Genomic DNA, 24,039 nt, shown 5'->3' with positions numbered 1-24,039 from the left:
TTAGGTTATATAAGGATAACGAGTTAAAGACCTTTACGATGTTATTGAACCAAATATTTTATAATTCACCCCGATTAAACTTCACATAAAAGCATGCTTCAATGTTTCATGAGAACAATAAAGTGTTTCGTTTAAATTTTCTCTTTTAAATTTTTAGGAGTTTTCTGCATGCAGTCCAACACAATTATTTTCTATTAAAAAAAACGGAATTTCAAATTTTTTTGACACTTAACAAAACAAAAAAAACAAAAAAAAAAATCAGAAACTTGGAAATGTATTGTAGCATTACCAGATGAGTTATAATTGTACATATTCTTTTTTACTAAAGAAACATTAATCGCACTGCTTTTGTATTCGAGATTTTGTCCACATATTTAAGGTCATTGTACATTTTTAGGAACAATAGCTTCCAGTATTGCACTAGCTGTTATTGAGTTTTTCATATATCTTTAATGGAACCAACAGCCATGTTCATAACCACAGTTTTTTTTTTCTCTTTTAAAAGTTGAAAGGATTGTAGAATCAAGCAAGCCACTGTCTTCCTCTGTTGTTTATGTAGTAGTCACCGTTCTATGCCTGAGTGTTCTACTCAACGGAATTGTAATTGCCTGGTAAGATTACACTATGTACTATATGTCACGATAAGACGGTACTCAAATACTTAAGTGGATAAAGCCATCTATGAATGACAATATCGTAGCAAGCTTCAAAAGGACTCATTTAATTGTTGGACAAAACTTTACAAGTTTTTAGCACCCTTTCCATTCTATTTTATTTCAGTGGATTGCATGCTGCTCGTATAAATTGCTAGGCCCTTCGTTTCATTGTTATTAAGATCTTTTAAAGCAGACACTAAGAGGGTAGGTTTTTTATTTAAATATTGCGCTATTCAAGAAAGTCCCTTGTTATTTCTTATTCACATCCCCTTCCTATCTCTCACTTCCTAATCTCGAAAATTAATATCGTCTTTTTAGTTTCAAGTTGCTAAAATTTCCCGATTTGTTACAAGCGTACCATTCACGTTGGCTTTAATTTCAATTGTGCCTTGTTATAATGAAAAAAAAAACACACACACACAATACAAATCTGTGAAAAGGGCATAAAACACGGACCCCCGGAAATTCCAGAGGTGGGATCAGGTGCCTAGGAGGAGTAAGCATCCCCTGTTGACCAGTTACACACGCCGTGAGCCCTATGTATTGATCAGATAGACAGAGTATACCGTAGTCAAATGTAATGTAAAAACAAAGGCCTAACAATTGGTATGAAACACGTCAGCCAAAATGAGACCCAATGATAGGTCATATTTCTTATTTATCAACATATAATGATATGCTTTATTGTGGTATCTGATAACCTTATTTGCTCTGGTTCTAATTTCTCTGGAAAATGATATATCGTGAACATAGTGAAAATGAAACAACCCTGTTCGTTTCCCAAACGTTTACAATATGTATATAAGCCACGTTTATTGACACCATGCGAAATATAACTCCGGATCAGACTGGTTATTCTTTTCAAAACAATAGCAACTTCAATACCATCAGATGTATCTTGAATTATCTATTCATAATCATAGGTAAATTACAAAGTTTAAGGCATTTTTAAGTATTCTAAGCTGAATTAAGCTATTTCCTTGACAAGTAAGTAAATCGCATTTTATGTAGTAACATATAATTAAAATAATCCCTCTCGACGTGCTGTTTTGGTAAGTCAAGCGAATTTAAAAGTCCGGAGAAAAGAGGTTTTCATTAATTGTATATCCGAAACATTATAATATCCTTCTTTTTTTTCCATTCATCTCTCATCGATAATCAAAATATCTTTCAATTTTGTAATATTCTTTTCAAATACACTAAAGATTTTTTTTTATTTTAAGATTTTCAGAGATGTGATCTGTAGACAGATATCATCTCAGACAAAATCGAGAAATGAGTTATCCACGAAAGAAGACACAATTAAAACAAAACCCCGAAAGGGAGAAAGTAATGACGAATATGAAGAACTTGGACAAATAAGTCATGCGACCAATTGCAGTTATGATCAAGTCTGAAAATGTGATCGCAGCAAAAGTTATACAAGCAAGCTTAAGGGAACGAGAAACTCTTGTTTATATTTTAGAAATTGCCATATTTAAACAAAATATGTATTTTATTTCAACTATTGCATTATGGTCAACTTCACTATATTAAGATTCAAGACAATTTATGTTTCTTCAGAGAAAATAGTGTGAACTTGTTTTGCTCTCTATGCTAATATACTGAAGTAAGAGTCCAGGCATTCGTGTGATGTTTTCTTTAACCAAGAACAACACCAAATGACAATTGGTTCAAAGACCCATTGATATTTAAAAACAGCTTTGAGAGAGGCCAAGGCTTACTTAAATTTTCCAAATTTCTTCATCCTTACAGAAGCTTTTGACCAGTCAACAGAATAGGGAGAAGTCTGACCATTCAAATTATTTAATTTACAGATTAGTTTTAGGGTTATTTCTAAATTATTATAAGTTTGAAAACATATCATATATCTATCGTTGAACACAGACCCAAACTTCTTATAAATAACTAGAAAAAAAAATATTGTTTCCGATTTAATTTTCAATACATAAAAGGAATTCAAACAATCAAAAGTAGCGAGGTCTTCAAAAAATCCACGAATAATTACATCTTTATTCAGACAAGAAAAGCATTATTAAAATATTTCTTATTTGAAATTTTATTGAGCTTAAATGATATATTTTTTTTATCTCAGTTTGACAAATGTTGCATACGACCACTAATTCATCTGATACAACAATTAGCTTATAAATACGCGTACGTGTTCAATATTTCAAGAATGGATATTAAATATCGGGCAGGGTTAAAAACCACAGATTTTCTTTTTTTCACTAATAATCTCTTTTAAAACGTGTTTAGATTGTAGGCTACATGTGTTGGTTATAGCTCAGTAAAGTTTTTATTAAGTCGATTTAGATTCCAGTATAACTTTGTAAGTTTAATATTTAATATATACTTTGTTAAATGTTATTTTAAACCTCTAGCATTGGTTGTTACTTAATAATCAAAACGTTTAGAAACACACAAAGCACAATTTATGATATATATATACTAGTATGTGAACATGTTATAAACATACTTCAATTAAAGATCTAGTACATGAAGGATGCGTATTGTCTTCTTTAATGATGCTTATTAGTTTAGCATGGGTAAATGCAATGAAGCTGGACATAACATTTAGGTGAACACATCTAAAAATGTGTTTTTCGTGGTCATTTGCAATATAAATTAAGAAAACCAGATTAAAATATAGGAGTTGTTTGTTTATCAGACAATAAAAATTATATCCATATAGCCCATGGTTTCTCAAAAACGGTATTCTGAATCTTCTTGGCATCTTCTATCAAACAATATCAAATTAAATATGGGTATCTCTATTACTTTTTGCAAGATTTTGAATGGAATGCTATGGAGTTGTTTCATTTGTTATATAATTCAATAATTACATTGTAAAATTTCCTTGTCCGAGCTCAAACTACAAATAATGAAAAAAAAAAGTTTGATTTCTCCATGAAGCAAAACAGACGAAGGTGTTTATGCAAATTATCATGCAAGTCAATTGCTTGATCACATCATAAAACCAAAAAAAACAAAAACAAAAAAAAACAAAAAAAAAAAAACAAAAACAAAAACAGACAGTGATTCCCCATATGATAGCCTTTATGTACATGAAAATGTAATTTTTAATTAATAATGACGTCATAATGCATCTAGCATCTAAAAGATTTTGAAAATAAAAATAAAGGATAAGAATTATGATTTGTTAAGATTAAAGTATCCGACGCATATTTGTACTTATTTTTTTTAACCTTTGATACCCATCTTATATAAAATACTCTGACATTAATTCAAAACACTTTATGAAAGATGAAGATTTATCCCGAGAAATTTTCAAAAATGTAATTATCTAAGCACTAATTAATCAATGAAGACTGCATTAAGGTCTATGGGGACAAGCACATTTTTGAAAATAAAAAAATCAAATACTAAGAATAGCAATAAATGCTGTGGTGGAAAGATGTATCTATTTTTTTTTAGGAATAGAGAAAGGATTGAAAACTAATTTTTTACCGGATATTTTTTTAGATTTGATTTCTATTGATTAATATAAGTGGGAGTAACTCTTCAAAGACGGGGTTCCAAAATGGCGTTCGAAGGCAAAGGCCACGTTATGTGAGCTGCGGAGTTTAGGGCCGAGAAAGGGTGTTTACTGAAAGAAGTGGGTCCCTGAAAGGTTTTGAAGGCTCCCAATACAACTGCTGGACTATATCAGAGGTGGAGATACCAATTTGCAAGCCTGTTTAGGAGTGATTTTTTCAGTTTATTTTCGTGTTGAGCTGCCGTGAGAAGTGTTACTAAAAATAAACAATGTCCACTAGTCAGGCAGGTGTCGTTACGAGGAGTACGAGCACAGGAGGAGAAAAAACACAGAAATCATGCTTAAAGGCAAGTCCAGTATTGAAAACCCCAACAAAAGGAGGTGAGGGTGAGTGGTCATTGATTCAAGCCCAATTAAAAAAAATAAAAAGTGATTTAAATAAAACCTTGAAAGTTGACGATGTGAAAGAGCTAATTAAAAATGTAGTGGAGGATCTTTTCCAAAAACACCAAGATAAGCTCGAAAAAAATGTTAGTGATAAAATTGAGAATTTGAAACAAGAAAATCGAAAGTTGAGAGTATTGAACAGCTTGAAGCAGATAAAAGAACAATTAAACGTGGACTTGATGAGAGCATTGAAGCGTTAAACGATTTGCACAATCGACTTGAGGAGAACGAAAATGTGGCTAAAGCTGCCCTGTCAAAGGCCAACCAAAACGAGCAATATTCACGGAAACATAATATTAAAGTCCATGGTCTCCCCGAGACTCAGGGAGAAAATCCCCTGGAGATTGTGAATAATGCGCTAGGAGAAGTTGGGGTGAAAATTAAAGACACTGATGTTGTGGCAATTCACAGAATTCCGGGAAAGCCGGACGAACACAAACCCATCATAGTAAAGCTTCGAAACACTGAGGCAAAAATCCATGTCTTGAAAAAGAGATCAGATATCAAAAACTTAAAAAAGGGTTGGAAGATAACTGACGATGTAACAAAGGCAAACGTTGATCTTATGACCGAATTGACCAAGGATCCCCGGATTAGTGCCGCGTGGTATTTCAACGGCTCAATATATGGACAGTATGGAACCAGACGCATGAAATTTGACACTTTTGATAACATCGAACGCAAACTGAAGAGCAAGTAATTTGTTCGGAAACTCTTAGGTCCAATCGGCATTCATTTTAGATTTATAGGGATGAAGTAGACTTCCGGTGTTGAGAAGGTTAGATAAAATAAAAACATTACATATTTGCACTCTATCTCGTGCCACTCGAGTGTCACAAGGAACTGAACTTTTTTCCTATTTTTCTTTTTCTTTTTCTCTCTAGTTATGTCGTGTGAAAGTTTGTCTTTTTTGTATGTATGCGTGTATATGTGTCAATCAATCTATGGAAGGGGTGAGCTCAAAACTTATTATGATCAATTCAGAGCTGGATTATTTTTTTCTTTCCTAAACAAACATGAGTTTTAGTATAGTCTCCTTTAATTGTAGGGGAATTGGCGGCTTAGAGAAACGAAGGGATGTATTAAACTATTTTAAGCAAAAGAATTTCTCTGTATGTTTTCTTCAAGATACTCATTTGACTAATGATGACTATAAACAAGTGAGGGCTTTCTGGGGCTTTGATGTATACTTTTCACCAGGAAAATCAAATGCAAGGGGTACTGCTATATTACTTAATAATAATTTTGAATATAATATTCGCAAGCAACACAATGATGATGATGGGAATCTCCTTATACTTGAATTGAATGTGTTTAATAAGTATGATTTTATGTTAATTAACTTGTATGGTCCAAATAAGGACAATCCATCCTTTATGAGTCCTTTTTTGATATAATATCAGAATTTAATGGTGAATTTGTTATTATGGCAGGCGACTTTAACCTGATACAAGATAAAAATTTAGACTGCTTTAATTATAACAATGTGAATAACCCAGAGGCTAGGAAAGTGGTACTGAATTTGAAGGAAACATATAACCTGGTTGATCCTTGGAGAAATAAGTATAATAATCGGAAGAGGTATACATGGTTTAAAAATAACCCAATTAAAAAGGCTAGGCTAGATTATTTTTTGGTATCAAATGAATTAATGGCACTAATAGATAAAGTTGACATAGGCCCAGGCTATAGATCAGACCATTCAATGATTGAACTTAATATTACATTTAGTAAATTTGAAAGAGGAAAAGGGTTCTGGAAATTTAATAACTCGTTACTTACTGATCATGCCTATGTTGACAAAGTCAAAGAAACAATAAAAATTGTTAAAGAAAAATATGCTGCCTTCCCGCATAAGCCCTGTGAAATTAAAAATATATCAGATGAAAATTTATGTTTTACTATAGATGATCAGTTATTTTTTGAACAGCTTTTATTAGAAATAAGGGGTGTAACAATTGCCTTTTCATCTAGAAAAAAGAAGCTTAAAGAAAATAAAACAAAAATTCTTGAGGAAGAAATAATGAAATTAGAAAGTGATCATAATGATAGTAGCAACTCATCAGACACTTTTGAAAAATTAAAAGAAGCACAAACCAAGCTAGAAGAAATTAGGAAAGAATATATTAAAGGTTTATTTGCTAGAACTAAACTTAAATGGATAGAGTATGGAGAGAAGCCTACTAAATATTTTCTAAGTCTGGAGAAAAGAAATTATATTAATAAAACTGTGAACAAGCTTGTTACTGCTAATGGTGTTGTCACCGGCCAGTCAGATATTCTATCTGAAATTGAAAGATTTTATAAGGCATTATATTCATGTGGGGACAATAATTTATACGATGTGGAGTTGGAAAGCATCATTAGTACTGAACATATTAATGTATTGGATAGCAATGCCGCTAAAGAACTTGAAGGTTTAATTTCAAAAGAGGAAGCCCTTTTAGCACTTAAAAATATGAAGAATAATAAAAGTCCAGGAAGTGATGGATTTACTGTTGAATTTTACAAATTTTTCTGGAAAGATTTAGGAATTTTTCTAATCAGATCTCTTAATTATGGATTTTTATCTGGGGAATTATCCTTGACCCAGAAACAAGGTATTATTTCTATTCTCCCTAAGGGTGATAAGCCAAGAGAGTACCTTAAAAATTGGCGTCCTATTTCCTTACTTAATGTATCCTATAAAATTGCCTCTTCATGTATTGCAAATAGATTTAAGAAGGTCTTGGACTTCTTAATTCATGATAATCAAAAGGGCTTTCTTCAGGGCAGATTCATAGGAGAAAATAGTCGTGTAATCTATGATGCTATCCATAGCACTCTTGAAAAACAGATCCCAGGTATCATATTACTTATTGACTTTGAAAAGGCATTTGATTCAATTTCATGAAAATTTATGTATAGGACCTTAAAGTTGTTCAAATTTGGCCCGGATATAATAAAATGGGTATCAATTTTATATAACAAAGCTATGCTGTGTGTATTGCAAAATGGCATTTTTTCTGATTTCTTTTTAATTGGCCGAGGTTGCCGCCAAGGAGATCCTGTATCCCCTTATCTATTTAATCTCTGTGTTGAAATTATGGGAATTATGATTAGACAAAACAAAAATATTAAAGGAATAAATATAGGAAAGGAGAAAGTTTGTTTACTCCAATATGCAGATGATACAGTGTTGTTCTTAGATGGCTCAGAAAAAAGTTTAAAAAGTGCACTTGACTTACTTTTTCAATTCTCTAAATTTTCTGGTTTAAAGCCTAATATTAGTAAAACTAAAGTTATTTGGATTGGCTCAAAACTTGGTTCAAATGAAACACTGTGTGACTGTACAGATCTGAACTGGACTAATCAACCATTTACAATATTGGGTATTACATACACTGCAAATCTTAAGGAAATGGAACAGCTGAATTTTGACAGCAGATTAGTTGTGATTCAAAAAGAAATAACACAGTGGTCCAAAAGACATATTTCCCCATTGGGCAAAATAACAGTAGTTAAAAGTATTTTACTATCCAAACTTACTCATCTGTTTAGTGTTTTGCCTACGCCAAGTCCACAGTGGATAAAAAAGCTAGAAAAATTACTGTTTAAATATATTTGGGGTAATAAACCTGATAAAATTAGCCGAAAAACATTACAGTCAGATTTTAAAAAGGGTGGATGCAGAATGACTAATGTTGAAATATTCATAAAATCTATTAAACTTACTTGGTTAAGGAGATTACTTTCAACCAAGTCCACACAGTGGACAGTGTTGTTTACAGAAATTACAGGTTGTAATGTCACACAGATGTGTCAATTTGGATCAGATTACATTAAACAAAAATCTAAGTTAATTTTGAATCCCTTCTGGAAAGAAACACTTTCATATCTTGTAGATTTTATAAGTATTTCTAAATCTATAATGCAGAACAACACACTTTTAGAACCTTTATGGTACAATGAAAAAATTAAGATACAAAAACAGAGTGTTTTTTATAAATCCTTATATAAAAAAGGATTCCATATAGTTTCTGACTTGCTTATTAGTCAGGGCACTTTAATTACTTATGAAAGAATAAAAAATTACTTTAATGTAAAAATGCCCTTTACTGTATATGAAGGTCTTAAGCATGCTATTCTATGTGCAATGCCAGAAGTAAAATGTCTGGATCCTTCTTCACTAACAAGACCAGTCCAGCCTGAGTTTATAACAATTTTGTGTAAGGATAAAAAGGGATCTAGAAGAATATATGATTTGCTTATGTCTCAAGGACAACATAAACCTTTGTGTGAAAAGAAATGGACTAATGATTTATCACTACAAGAAGATTTTAATTGGAAACAAGTTTATATTAATCTTAAAAATCTAACAAAAGATACAACATTGTTTTGGTTTCAATACAGAATTTTACATAGAATACTTGGTGTGAATAAATATTTGTATTTTTCAAAAATTATTGATAATCAACAATGTGCACTGTGCTCACAGGAACCTGAGACACTTAGATATTTATTTTTTGAATGTGAAGTAGTTAAGATAATTTGGTCATCTTTAGAAGATTGGATTCGACAAAAATCCGGTAGAATAGTAGAGTTTAAAATACAAAATGTAATACTCTGTCCTGTAGATATTGATGTGGGCTTGAATATGATTATTGTATTAGTAAAGAAATATATTTTTCAAACATCACGAAAAAAGAGTACCATTATATTTAATGAATTATTATTGTACCTCAATGATTATTTTATTATAGAGAAAAAATCATATGGTGAGGAATTATTTGAAAAAAGATGGTCAAATTGGAAATGTCTTTTACAAGTATGTTTATCATAGGAGTTTTATTTTACTAATGCTATAAAATTATTTTAAACTTATGTAATACTGATATTTTTTCATCCCTCTTCCATATGTATTTGTCTGTATGTGAGTGTGTGTCTGTATGTGAGTGTGTGTCTGTATGTGTATTTAAGTGTATGCTTAAGGATATAAATGTAACTTGTTTGTTTCTGTAAATAAATTTATTAAAAAAAAAAAAAAAAAAAAAAAAAAAAACTCTTCAAAGACAATTACGGCATATTTCACTGTTACATTCTAAAACGGAAAAAAATTATCTAAATATACGAAGTATTCAGCCCATACGTATCTGTTATGCATTCAACTTCATTGAATCTGAGGCTATTATGGGTCGGATACCTTAAATAAGATTTAAGATTATATATGTGGTCGAGAGAAACCTCTATATAAAATGGCTGTACTTAAGTACACAACTTAAAATCAAAACAGACCTCTCAGTGCAATATTATGTTGTCAACGAATTTAAAGTTTTTGGAAGCCTTAACGTAGCTATGTAGGGCCTCTTCTCTATTCTATTAGTTTTAAGGAATTGCGAGAACCAATGGGTGATGACACATTCTAATTCATTGGTATGAACAAAAAACTTCCTCTTTTTGTCAAATAACGTATAGAAATTTTATTATAAATACTTAGAATTGTAGACTCATGTTTTAGTGGTCTATTGAAATCACGTCACAAAAAGTATATATATATAATATAATATAGAATATTTTCTTTTCTAATTGTATTGGTTTAATATTTTTTCGATACAGTATGAGGTAAGAGATAGTTATTTTAACTTGAAATTGCAAACTTCTGTTACATACCCTACGAGGGAACATATAGATTACGACAAATGGTTTTAGAGCTATCAAAGTATTAGAACAAAGCTATTAAAATATCACAGTCAAATATCAGGGAAATGTGTTTATATATTGCATCAACTTGGTTCAATTAATTCCTAAATGCAAAAAGATCACTTATCTACTAATTGCGTAATAAGCACTTAATAAATGTATTTGTATCTAAAAACTAATGTGAATCATTTGTTTGCATATTTAAAATTAGTGTACGTGTGTATACCAACATTGTGAAACACGAATTACAATTCCTCGATGAAAAAATATTTTAAATTTAGTTTATGGATAGTCATTTTATCCACAAGAAAACAAAAATGAGGTAACATTCTTGATTAAAGAAAATAATGAGCAGTTTTTGTTGTAAGCGTGCATCATTTACAAATAGCACGATGTCAAAATCCTGGCGGAGAATCATCACGATTTTTTTATTGCAGTTCTATGTATGATTTTTTGTTTACTCAAATGAAAAGTCAAAGAAACTTTTCTCGCCCCTTAGGGCCTATGAGCAGCGAGGTTCTTGATTGTGTAAACGTCTGACATAGAGCCTTGGTTTTCAAAGTTGCATTCTAATGTGACACAACCTTAATTTTTATAGTACCGAGTGCTAAGAGGAACAGATGTTTCCTTTTTTTGCATAAGTTTGTCTTGGCCAGGGCGCGAATCATCAGCCTTCAAATTACGGAAGCGATCTACAGACTGAGCTTCTTTGCCGGTCAAGTACCAGTACATTGTAATTAATTGTTCATGCTATATAAGTGTCGATTATCTAATATATGAAAATACTTAAACAGTGCATTATCTATTTATTGATATTTAATAGATCATCTTTTTAAAAAAAGTGATTATCAATAATTCAAGGTGTTCGAAATTAATTTTCTATGCCGTTGCTCTCATTGTCATATTAGTTTATATAGTATTATAGCACATTATAAAGTATGTAAAAATCTCATAATGAATTACCTTCACAGATTCATCCAGCCACTAAGAGGGATTTTAACAGCTTTGTATTTTATCATCTTTATTCTGTTTACTACAATACAAAAAACAGATGGCTACGGTAAGACTTATTATATTATTTCGTGATCTTATTTTTTTATCTTAGAAATTATTTGGTTGCATAAGGTATGTTTCATTAATTTTATGTTTTTCGATGCAACATGTACCTTTGGAACGAGCGCAAATGGACCATCAAACATCTCTATACTGCCTATACCTTTTGTATTCGCTTCTTCAGAGTTCAAACCTCACAAAACTCTTACGACTGTAATGTCACATGATATCGTATGTTAGATACAGTTCCATATATAACAATGTATAAATAGTGGAACTCTTAGTGAAAGGCATTGTAGAGTAGATGCAATGATTATTTTCTTTCTAAGAAACTCTTTGCAAGAACCATATTTTCGCAACTGCAGACCAGTTTAATTCGCCATTATCGTCTTGAATTGTGGAAATGAAAGAATTCTGTTTAGATTTCAAATTAAAAAAGAAAATGCTTGATTAATATACTTATTTCTGTGCGAATTTCCTCTGTTCTTACACGTTAGTCTTTTGAGCTCGCTCTGCAAGCAGAGCTTTGCTATTAACTTGACTTGACCTGTTGAATCAGAATATGTTGAACATCTAACGAGTATTTCAAGTATGTTCTTTTAGTAATGACTTCGCTGAAAAATATTGTAGGTTATACTTAAGTATTTTCTTACACAAAGTTCTAATCTAAATGCATTTTGTCCTCTGGAAGGGTATTTTAAATAACTTTTCCATTTTCTTCAGAAAACATTGCCTTTGGCAAACCAGCCTGGCAGGACAATCCCTTTTCAACTCATTCAGGAAAATCTGATTATATATCAGAGAATGCGGTGGATGGTAGAAAAACAGACTTTTCCGGAAAACAATGCGCTGTTTCTCAAGGTAGAAAAAATAATGCAACTTGGCGAGTCGATCTTGGAGCCATTCGTGGTATAGACCACATTCGTATCTACTACAGGACAGGTGGAGCTGCGTGGGGTAAGAAAGTACTAATTCAGAAACCGAAGTCAATATAAAGATTTTATTTGAAGAGAAAGAAAGAAATCAGGGAAGGTAGATTCCCGGTTTCTTTGTATTACTTTGTGATATCTTTCCACAGAATGTATATTAAATTAAGGTGTTCTTCCTGATATTTTTTTTTTTTTTTCATTATTGCATCATGAATGTAAATTCAAATAAAGCACACACAGCTATATTTACTTGACCCTGTCCTTTTCCCTGCTCATCATTTGATCGTACATAGGAAACATTTTAAAATATGAAAAATCTGGTAATCTATGGACCATATTCGCAAACATCATTATACACGCAATATTCAAGAAAGTATACAGATTATCCAGACTATTTTGTTTTATATTATATTCTTAAATATTAAACTTTTTAAGATAACGGGAACGGACATGCCAGTCGGTTTCTGGGATTTTCTGTGTATATATCCAACACAACTGAGAAGAGTGATGGAGTTTTATGTTTTAAAGACGCTACTTTTACAAAAGCGACCATACCCGCTGTTGTAACACTGAACTGTACTCATTACGGCCGATATGTGATTTACTACAATGAACGAAAACCAACAGACCCTCCTTACTACTCTCAGTTTGCGCATGTCGAGCTGTGTGAATTCGAAGTATATGGTATGTGATTTTATTTTTTTTTTTACTTTAACTTTGCAAATAACTTTATAAACGACATTTTTGTCAAACTGGTCAAAAGCTTCATAACTTAAAGGTCGGGGGAAGGTTATGAAAATAAGATGTTGCCCAAGATATTCATTAAAAATATGCAGATCAAATTTTTTTTTTCAAATAATTTTTGACTAAAATTACCTTTATGAGGTCCAAATATTGTGTACATAGAGGATATTCACTGTTTTGTAGTTGGATATGTTTATATATACAGCTTTTTCGTGCGTGGGACAGGATGTTTTGATATTTTCACAACTGCGAAGCACGAGTGAGAATTAAAAAAAAAATCCTGTCTTACGAGTGAAATTAATTTCCTATCTATCTACAAACATTGAATTTTCTGTTTACTTTTTCTTTTTTTTTTTTTTATTTAATAATGTTCCCTTTGCCTCTGCCTTTTTGCAACACAGTACCATAGGCTGTGACGTCATAATTGAGCGGTTGAGAAGTCATAGCTTGGTGATTGTGAGATTGAAAACATTGTGAACATGGATTTCAACAACATATTTGTAGAAACTTCGGCAGGTTTAGCCCCTGTCAGGATGGTTTATTTACTCTGTCTATCTTAGAAAGGCCAGGGGATTTTTTTTTAAAACATTCTTCTTGAAAGGAAGAAAATTTTCGAGTTTAGCCGCATTCTGATATTCTGTCTCACTGTGACAGAATATCACTTTTATTCCGTTAATAAATTACAGTATTGTAATATTGAAAAAGTAATAAATGGCATTTCGACTAAATGTAATATAAATATGGTGTTGGACAGATGTTATTAGAATATGCTTCCTGTTAATGTTTACTCCTACACTTGTAATAAGGTTGTTCATCGCCTGAATACTTTGGTGAAAAATGCTCAAGATGTCCATCAAACTGCCTTGACAATCGATGCCACATAGCATCTGGTCACTGTTTTATATGTGATGATGGCTACCAAGGAAATGAATGCGAGCAACGTAAGTAAATATGAATCGGAAAAACACATGTGTATATTATAAATAAGATATGAAGCTGATGGGTATGCATAGAGTAGGCTTGATTATGCACTCCTCTGTCAAGTGAATGACTAAAATGCTAGCGTCAGAACGTATCGTGCTGTGATGTCTTTAAGCTTGAGTGAAAAAAGCCCTTCCTGTCACATAAGGAACAATAATTTTAATAGCTTCACTTTTTACATCTGCATTTTTTAATAACAATAGAACGTAAACACTGTTTTTTTTTTTTTTTTTTTTTTTTTTTTTTTTCAAAAACTAGGGTACCGAGTGATTATGAATTCTGTTGGTGTTGCTTTTAACCTCAAGGGTTTTTTTTTATCTTAATTTAAAACAATGCTTCGTTTATGATTCTTTCTTTCATTTCTAAGCATTCTAATTATAAAATTTCAAAAAAGTGTGTTTTTATCACTGTGTAACCAGTTTAAGTTTTTGACCCAGTTTTCGAAGATTCCTAAAACTTTACCACTTCGTCAGGACATTATTCCATGACTGAAATTCTTCTTATAATATATATACACTCTATGTAATATATGTCCATTTTCGATTAGCTTTAGATTTTGGGGCATTGGTACCAACAAAAATCAAACAAGTTAAACCCCCTCGAAATATATACAAAAAAAATCATTTATTCATCGCCATGATTGACTTAGTAGAGGCTTAGCAAACATTGCATGCACTACATTCAACTCAATACTAAACTAAAAACACTATAAAAATTGCTAGTTCAATTATCGGTAGTTGAAACTTGATTTGGATAAGATTCCACTAAAAAATATCCGTATGAGTTAAACTGTTTACGAAATATCTAAAGGATTTAATTAATCTCTAGCATGTCAAAACAGCACATATGGACGTCAATGTTCGAAAGTATGTGGAAAATGTCGAGATGGACAACAATGTGACCATACAAGTGGAATTTGTTACATGGGCTGTGATCTTGGATATTTTGGAAGCACCTGCCATCAAGGTAAAACTAGGAAACGAATACTCAAGAAATACATGGATCAATGTTAAAAAGTTCTCTGGGAAATTTCTTAGTCACTTCACAAACTCCTAGGCTTCTGATTGCATACTGTGAGGATTTTTTTTTTTAAATCTTCGGTACATTCATCTAGGAATCATTTAACATCGGGCATATATATATATATATATATATTTTAACAAAAGAAAAAGATGATACAAATATTATATTATATTTGGCATCCTTTGAAATTCTAAGAATCTGCAATTAGAGTGTCCAGTGGGAAGATTTGGAGTAAATTGCAAGACCGAGTGCAGTGTTAATTGTGGGTTACCTGGCACCTGTGATGGCGTGACCGGACAATGTATTGGGGATTGTCAGAAAGGATGGACTGGTGGGACGTGTGACAAACGCGAACAAGGTAAAAGAAAACCATTGCTTGTTTCAGTCACATCAATGCAATGCATATCTATGGGATAAAACAGAGTAAAATATTTTTAAGCATATAGAATATCAGGATTACCTTCAAAGAAATATAAAGGGCCATAGGGGTATAAATACGATGTCAGTAGATGTATTGAAACTAATATGAATTAATTTTTACACATACATATGTTTCAATAATTGGTTTAAGCATGTATAAAAATACTTTATATTTGCTCTAATTGAAAATTTTAAGTGTTTTCTTTGTACGGTTATGGGCATTCTGAAATTGTCTTTTAAAGATAAAAATGCTTTATTTTTTTTTTCAAATGCATTCTATAGGGGAAACATAGAATATACAATATCAAATGGAAATACAACCATCCGGGAGTTTTTCTTTTATAAAGAAAAAAAAAATAACATTATTACTTTTCTGAGTTTTGCTTAAATAATTTGAACCATTGCAAGTTAAAAAAAAAAAAAAAACATTTATTGCGATATGCATTGTACCTGCTGCTATAATTTAGGTTATTGTAATGATGTCTTAAATGGATCCAATAGACTTCCCACAGTTCTTTTTTCTCTTTCAAAAAGTTGAAGAAGTTGTAGAAACAAGCACGCAACCGTCTCCTTATGCTGTATGTGTAATTATCACAGCCCTTTGCTTGAGTGTTTTACTGAACGGAATTTTAATTGTCTGGTAAGATTACACTCTGAACAGGCTGTTAAGAGAAGAATGCACTCAAATACTAAAGTATACTATTCCTTCTGTTAATGTAAAGAGACAAGGAACTTGATCACACGCTTCATAAGGACTCATTTAACTATTGAACCAAATTTACTACATTTTTAAATTACTCTTTTTTATTCACTTTCTTTAAATTGGATTGCATGAATGCTTGTACTAATCTCATCAGGTCATGTCAACTTAGCTATCATTGTGATAAAGAACATTTAAAATAGTGTTGTTTTTTTTATATTTGTCGTATAAAAAGCTTTATAATGCTTTGTTCACAAACTCTTCCTTTTTCTAACATTCTTATTTAGAGATCTTCAATATGTCATGTCTATGTGATGACATACGAACTATAACTTCGGGTCCGACTGGTATTCTTTTCCAAACACTGACAACCTAAATAAAATCAAATCCCCCCCCCCCCCCCCCAAAAAAAAAAAAAATAAATAAATAATAAACATTTTAAGTCATTATATCAAAGCATTAACCAACATCATAGGTGTTTTTTTTTTTTTAATATGGACAAAATAATTGAATGTTTATTTATTCTTAAATGTTAGGGAAAAACTAATTGAAATAACTTTTACATAAGGCTTAGGGATTTGTTGAACTGCTTCAGATTAACTTCAGCATTGATTTTCATAGCACTCTAATGAACTGATACCAGTTCTTTATTTGTTACCTGACTTGCCATTGAAACATTTAAAAGACATGAGTTAAATAGATTTTTCAATCAAAGGTTGTAACAAGGCTTTATTATCCTTCTGTAACTCTAAATTATTCAATTCTTTTAATTTGATTTCAATTTTTAAATCAATTCATTCAATTCTTTTCAAGAATATATAATACTTTGTTGACTGTCTTTGTATGGAACTGTGCATTTATCTTTATTTATCCATTCATAATCATTGTTAAACTACAAAGTTCTTAAATTTCTGAATTTAACAATTTATTGGGCAAGTGCGTTAATTGCATTTTACATGGTAACAAATAATTAAAATATTAATCGCACGCAATCTCATTATTTTGTTAGTCAAGCATACTTATAAGTCTTGAAAAAGGAAGATTTTACATACATTATATACTCTGCATTATACACTATTCTTGGTCCCGATTCCTTTCATTTTTTCTCCATAAACAAAATATTTTTCAATATCCAGCTTTTCTTTATTTCATGGATACATAAGAGAATTTATCGTTTGAGTACATGAAAACAATTCTTGGTTTTGATTTCTTTCATGTTTCAGTAATAATCAAAATTTCTTTCAATTTTAAAATTCAATTTTGTATCATTTTTTTTTTTCGAAATACTTATGAGAATTTATCGTTTTAGGATTATCAGAAATGTGAGGTTTAGACAAATATTATCTCAGACAAAAACAAACAGAGAGATAACTACAATACAAAACACAACTACAGCAACACCTGGCAAGATAGAGAGCAATGACGAATATGAGGAACTTGGACAAATAGGTCAAGCGACCAAATATGATCAAGCCTGAAAGAACTATTAAAAAAAGGTTTTTGAACAATGGAACTGAGAAATGGTCGTCATTATTTGAGAATTTGTCTATATTTTCACGAATTATGTATTGTATATCAGGAATTGTGTTATGATAAATTTTACCTTTGTGATGGAATATATGTTATTTAAAAAATGCTGTAGGGTATTGTACATTTTTACTATATGATCATTAGAGCCCCGCCCAAACTCCATAACTCCTGACCCTTGGGCCATAAATTTCACAATTTTGGAGGAAGGCTAAATGCTTATTAGAATCATGCCAAGAGCTTGACTGCTTCATGAAGTAAAGAGGATTTTAAAGATAACACTGATTTTGATGGTTTTAGTACCAAAAATGCACCTCGGGACCCCAAATTTTGGCTTGTTTTTCCGGGATTTGGGCCTCAGTCGCACCCGTACAGCCCACCCCGAGGCCCGAACGAGCAGGATAAAACACCAAATATTCTGTCAATCAATGTATGCCCTAATGAAAATTCACCAATTGATATGGGGCCATTCACCTTCCTTCTGAGATACATACCTTCTTCTAAGCCCTACTGCTTTTCAGCTGACCACGTGTTTTAGCTTCGCATTTAAAACTCTGTATATGATAAGCGTCATAGTGACACCTACATGTTGCACATCATTCTTTTTTCAGCAAGCACTCTGCTACACTGCAAATGTGTCCCATAATTATTCTATTCATTTTTCTTCATAAAATATTAAACCGTTCACGGTAGCTCAGTCGGTAGAGCGCTCGCTTCGTGATCGGGAGGTCGTGAGTTCGAATCTCGGCCGCGACAGACCTAAGTCGATAAAAAATAGGTAGCAACTGTTCCTTCGCCATGCGCACGGCACTTTGAAGTGAAAGTTGCGGGTCTTTCGGATGAGACTTTAAAAACCGAGGCCCCGTGTCACGGCAGGCGTTGGCACGATAAAGATCCCTCACTGCTCAATGACCCTGAGTGCCGAGTAAAGGTCAAAATTTGAAGCCCTTCACCGGTATATGGTGACGTCTCTATATGAGTGAAAAATTCTCGAATGGGACGTAAAACAATATACAATCAATCAATCAATCAATCATAAAATATTACATCAAACAGGGGATATCTCAGTTTTTTAAGAAATTTGACCGGGTCTTTATTACGAAACTATCCCTTACCACCTACCGATAATTAGTTCGTTCTCTGTTACGCAACACTGAACGCGCGTTCGCATTCTGGTTTCGCTACTGAATTTTGGGTTCGCTTTCGGCGTTCGCTCTGGGTCCTCTGCGGGTTCGTTCGGGGTGCGCTCTCGGGGTTAGCTTTAGCGAAACCCAAGCAAACCCGGAGTGGGCTTTGGGTTCGCTTTCTGTTAGGTTGTGTCTGGTCGGTACTGTAGCGCAAAGTCGGACTGGATATACAGATTGTGTATACGAAGTGTTAACACTGATGCTGCTCGTAAATTTCGCACATTACATGTATCGTGTCGTGTATTTGATTTGAATTTTAAACATATACTCCGTGTGTTGTCTTAATTTCCATCAATAACTATATAATGGTCCCCATCAAGATAATATTGTAACCTTTGACAGGGTAGTTATTAATAAGAAATTTATAGAATCTGTCAACGAACTTTAAGAACAAATCACGTATTTGTAAATTTGAATGCAATTTCTTTAAAATTAAATTTCAAAAAGCATTTGATAAGTAAGGTTATCTTTATAAACTGATTTGGAGGTACTTAAGACAATCTGGATTGAGATCATGGGAGTAATTGGTCATGTTGTGAAGCGTTATTATACATTATATCATTGTTCAGACTGTTCTTCATTTTTTAAATATTAAATCACTGTTGAGTACAGTAAATTTATTTGAATGTACATCTTATCCCGCCTATCTTTTTCAGTAACCCTTGAAAATATAAAAAAAAAGACATTGTTAATTAAATGACATATTATTTTTAATATTAATATTTTTTTTTTAATTTTAATAAATTAAATTTTGTTTGAATCATGGCCCCCGGGGTAGAGCGGGGACAAAACAGTGGGTCAAAGTTTTACATAGGAATATATAGGTGTAATGGTTAATGGCCATTTGAGTAAAACACATTGAAGACTTCAAATAATGGAATGTCCTGACAACACCTGGAATTGACTAGCCAAACCAAAGGGTATATAAGGCAAAGCTTTTGGAAAGTCAGGCATTCAGAAGCTAGCTGAAGAAGTTGGATTTTGAGTCAGCAATAAAGTAGTTAAGGTATTCCATTCCTTATAGCAACAGATTTAATGAAGTGGAATACAAAACATATGTGTGGGGGTTGAATACTCAGTATATTTCGACATAATCCCCATTTATTACTATCTTAGCATGAAATGATGAGACGTGTCCTTATTTATGACCTTGAATTTTGTTAAGAGTTATCTCCGTCTGTTTTCAATTAATAAAAATATCAGTTGAAAAAAAAAAAACATATCTGGTATAAAAAAAAATCATTTTCAATTATCTTCTATTTCTAATGTTTTAATCATCTTTCCACCAAAGTATTTATTTATATTCTTATTACTTCAATCTTTATTCTAAAAAAAAAAAAAAAAAAAAAAAAAAAAAAAAACACCTTGTCCCCGTAGACTTCAATGCCATCTTTGTTAATAAATTACTGCTTAGTTAATAACATTTTTGAAAATATCTCTTAATATATATTTTTCTACTCTAAAATGCTTTAAGTTAATCAATATCAGATAATTATGTACGTATTGGACATTTAAGAATAGAGAATTTGGTATTATTAGGTAACGAAAACCTTTAGGGCAAGAACACAATAAAAATTATAAACAACAGCAAGTGTCCTGTGGAATTGATGTTACGTTCTGGTTGTAGTCAAATAGGAAGAAACACGGTACAAGTAGTACTCTACTCAGTCCCCGTCTCTAGATAAGAGAAAATTTTAATACCGTGTGACATAACCTCAGACAGAGGTGTCTTCATAATCATTCCAATCATTAACTCAAACAGAGTCGAAGGAAACCTATATATCCCTTGTACACGCTACATAGGAAATATTTTTGAAATCTTCTTCTCAAGAACTAAGCCATTGTTAGTCATATTTATACAGAAGCAACCTAACTTACGTATTGTAAAATCACGTTTTTTTTTTTTTTTTTTTTTTTTTTTTTTTTTTTTTTTTGTTTTTTGTTTTTTAAATTATGACCCCAGGGGTTAGAGGGCCCAACAGAGAGTCAAAGTTTTGCATAAGATTTTTGAAGACTCATCTTGTAAAAACCTTCTGCTCAAGAATTGCTTGGCCATGATTAGTCATATTATTATAGAAGCATCATCAGTGAAGACTCAAATGTGTTACAATTTAGAGTGGGTAGGGTGGGGTCACAATGAGAGATCAGAATTTTACATAGGAATAGCAAAAAATACGGAAAAAATCGTTCGACGAGATGTACAATTGTTTGAATATATTATATCGAATATTATGCGGAAAGTCTTTCATACTAAGTACTCTTTTCCAATATTTCATTCTCAGATCAAGTTGAGTATGATCTTTAACAGATTCAGATTCTTACTACGAAAAGTACCTGACTATTGAGTGTTGGACATCATTAACTATTATACATGTCTTTTTGCAGTAAAGTGTAATGGATTTTGAGCTCGAATACTGTTCGTTTTCTCCACATATTTCATCCAGTAAGAAATACCGCTTCAGAATTTATTTATTAATTTTTTTTTAGAGTAGGCGGGGGGGGGGGGGGGGGGGGCAAGCATTTTGCAGAAAGTGATATGTCTACAGTATTTGATACTTAAATACATCTCTAAAGTTCAAGTGTACAAAGATATGCAGATACTGTAGAATGTCTTTTCGGTAAAAACATACCCAGGCTTTAGGACACAGGTTATTTCTACATTCCTATGAATTTTTTATGTAGACAGTCAGTAGCATATATAATAGGTACTTCTAATAATAAAGATTTTTTGAGAGTTTCTTCTGCTGTACTTGATTTACCAAAAAGAATGAAAAAAATTATGTGAAGAAGAAGAGCAAACAAATTCATCATCGTCCATTGACGTTGGTAGTCCCCCCCCCCCTCCCCCCATCCCCTTCTCATCCTATTTTTTTTTTTTTTTTTTTTTTTTTTTTTTTAAGTTGGGCTAAACATTATACGGCGTTTTAACGCCGAAATAATTTTGCTTAAAGTCACTAAAATTTTGGAACATATTAAATGTTATATATAATATATAATAATAATATTAACATATTTTCCCACCGCACTTCCCAAAAACCCTATTTTCTTAAAAGGAATGTTTAGATACTACGCATTATGTGTGCCAATACCTCGGATGTGTAAAACTATGTGTAAATAAACTGAACTTGTGAACAATAGTGTGTTGCAAATGGTCTTTTTGATATAGATGCGGCTTCCAGCAACGACTTTTTTTTGTATGCCAATAGATTTATCATGATATAATGATGGACTTAATATTAACTTATTCAAAAAAGAGCATCAATAGGTGCATCATGCCTTTGTCAGAAGTCTAATTTTCTACTTTCCTGAAAAAAAACCTCCTAATAATTTTTTACTTCATGTGTAATCGAGTTAAAAGAAATGTTTTAACATATGAAAACCAATTCTTTCACTCCTGAAAAGATTTTGAGGAAGTAAAAACACCTGTAGATCATTAACACAACGGTTTTATTCTTCTTAAATATACTTAGTTGCATCACAAAAACAGTTCTTAATTTTTCAAAAATATAAGAAGGCAAACGAATAAATAGATCAGATGTGATTTTCTTGTTAAATTGTATAATTTATACCTTGGTTGTATCCGTTCATACAGAACATTTCGATCATCGGTACGCTTGTTTTATTTTCTAACAGCATGTCCTTGTGGTAGACGAGGAAATAAATCGTGCTGTAAACCAAACTCTAAAGGCTGAAAAGAAATGCACTTGTGACGATGCTGATTTTTATCCTGAAAATTCATTTTTATACAAGGAAGAATATGCATGTTACTCATTACCTAAAAGAAGTTGACCTGTTTTTCATCAGTAAAATATTGGGGTGTAATCGAAACATAAAATACTATACATGTATATGATTTAATTTAATTTTTAATTAAATTACAGACAACTGTAATCATTTTCCCGGAAACACCAAAACTTTTCAATATTTAAGGTAAACGAAGTTTCCTTCATATCACCATATATAAATTGATTTCTTTCTACGGATATTTGTAATTATTAGTCCCCTACCGGTGAAACCGGAGGGGACTATAGGTTTCCTCTGAGTCTGTCCGTCCATCTGTCTGTCTGTCTGTCTGTCTAGCTGTCTGTCTGTTCCTCCGTCTGTCTGTCAGTCTGTCCCACTTGCTTTTCCGCACTTTTTTTTTCTAAATGCTTGCAGATATTGAGCTGATTTTTGGTATGTGGGTTAATCTTGAAGAGTTAAAGATCAAGTCTGCATTTTGCTCCGCTTCAATGATTTGTGATGGTATTACGACCTTTTAAATTTTTCAGGGTTTTCCGCATTTTTGTTTCCTGAACGCTTGCAGATATTGAGCTGATTTTTTGGTATGTGACTTTATCTTGACGAGATATAGATCAGGTTTGCATTTCCTCCCGCTTCACTGATTTTTGACGGATTTATGGCATTTTCAATTTTTAATGGGAACCAGAATGCACTTGCCGTTAGGGGACTAGTATTGCTAATGCAATACTCTCAGAATGCTTGTTTTTTTTTTTTTTTTTTTTTTTTTCAAAAGATAAATTTTGCACATTACAGTTTTAATCTTTTCATTTATTTTGTTTTTTTTTAATCTATAAGATATTTTGAGAAAAACAGAGGTATGGCTTTCTAGTTTAAGTTATAAGTTTTCCATGTTGTGGATATAATAAACGTAACGTATGTAGGTTAAACAATGCAGTAGTTCATTTGGATCATGTATGACTTTGGTGCGAAATCACCACTTTTTCTTAGCAGTTTTATTTTTCATGGATTTGTAGGTTGATATCAGAGAAAAACTGAAACAATTGTATAACTGTATTAAAGTTTGCCAACCATATACTAATAACAACCATGAAATCTATTACATTTATCACATTATTTTACTTATTCATTTACTAACAGACTAAATTAATCCAACTTGGAAATCCAGCATCCTCATATTATAAACTTAAAATAACTTTCTGTAGAATCAGAATGTTTTTTAAAACAAACTGGTTTTAGAAGTAACCACATAAGTATCCACACCAGTCATTTGCCATAACTATTTCCGAGTTCCATTTTTATTGAGGAAAGTGTTGTCTGGATGTCACAAAGTCAGATGTTTTATGGTGGAATATATAGAATAACACGTTTTTGGTGGCTTTGATTATGTAAAAAAAATCTCGTGTATGTAATTTTTCTTGAAGTTATTTTGAAAATCTTTATTTGATTAATA

General features: G+C 31.9%; 1 protein-coding gene across 1 annotated transcript; it reads left to right on the top strand.

Moving 5' to 3' along the window:
- The first annotated feature begins 13,846 nt into the window (after positions 1–13,846).
- On the top strand, positions 13,847–15,428 carry LOC133197932 (uncharacterized). The gene is made up of 3 exons (XM_061334107.1): positions 13,847–13,948; positions 14,817–14,954; positions 15,207–15,428. The coding sequence occupies exons 1-3, from the start codon at positions 13,916–13,918 to the stop codon at positions 15,426–15,428; spliced, it is 393 nt and encodes a 130-aa protein (XP_061190091.1). The 5' UTR covers positions 13,847–13,915.
- The last annotated feature ends 8,611 nt before the right edge of the window (positions 15,429–24,039 follow it).

Source organism: Saccostrea echinata, unplaced genomic scaffold, assembly GCF_033153115.1.
Source record: "Saccostrea echinata isolate AGI-Se365-2 ecotype Australia unplaced genomic scaffold, CSIRO_AGI_Sech_v1 ptg000032l, whole genome shotgun sequence".
Classification (NCBI taxonomy): domain Eukaryota; kingdom Metazoa; phylum Mollusca; class Bivalvia; order Ostreida; family Ostreidae; genus Saccostrea; species Saccostrea echinata.
Note: the sequence above shows the minus strand (reverse complement) of the source record. Positions and strands in the feature narration are given on the sequence as shown.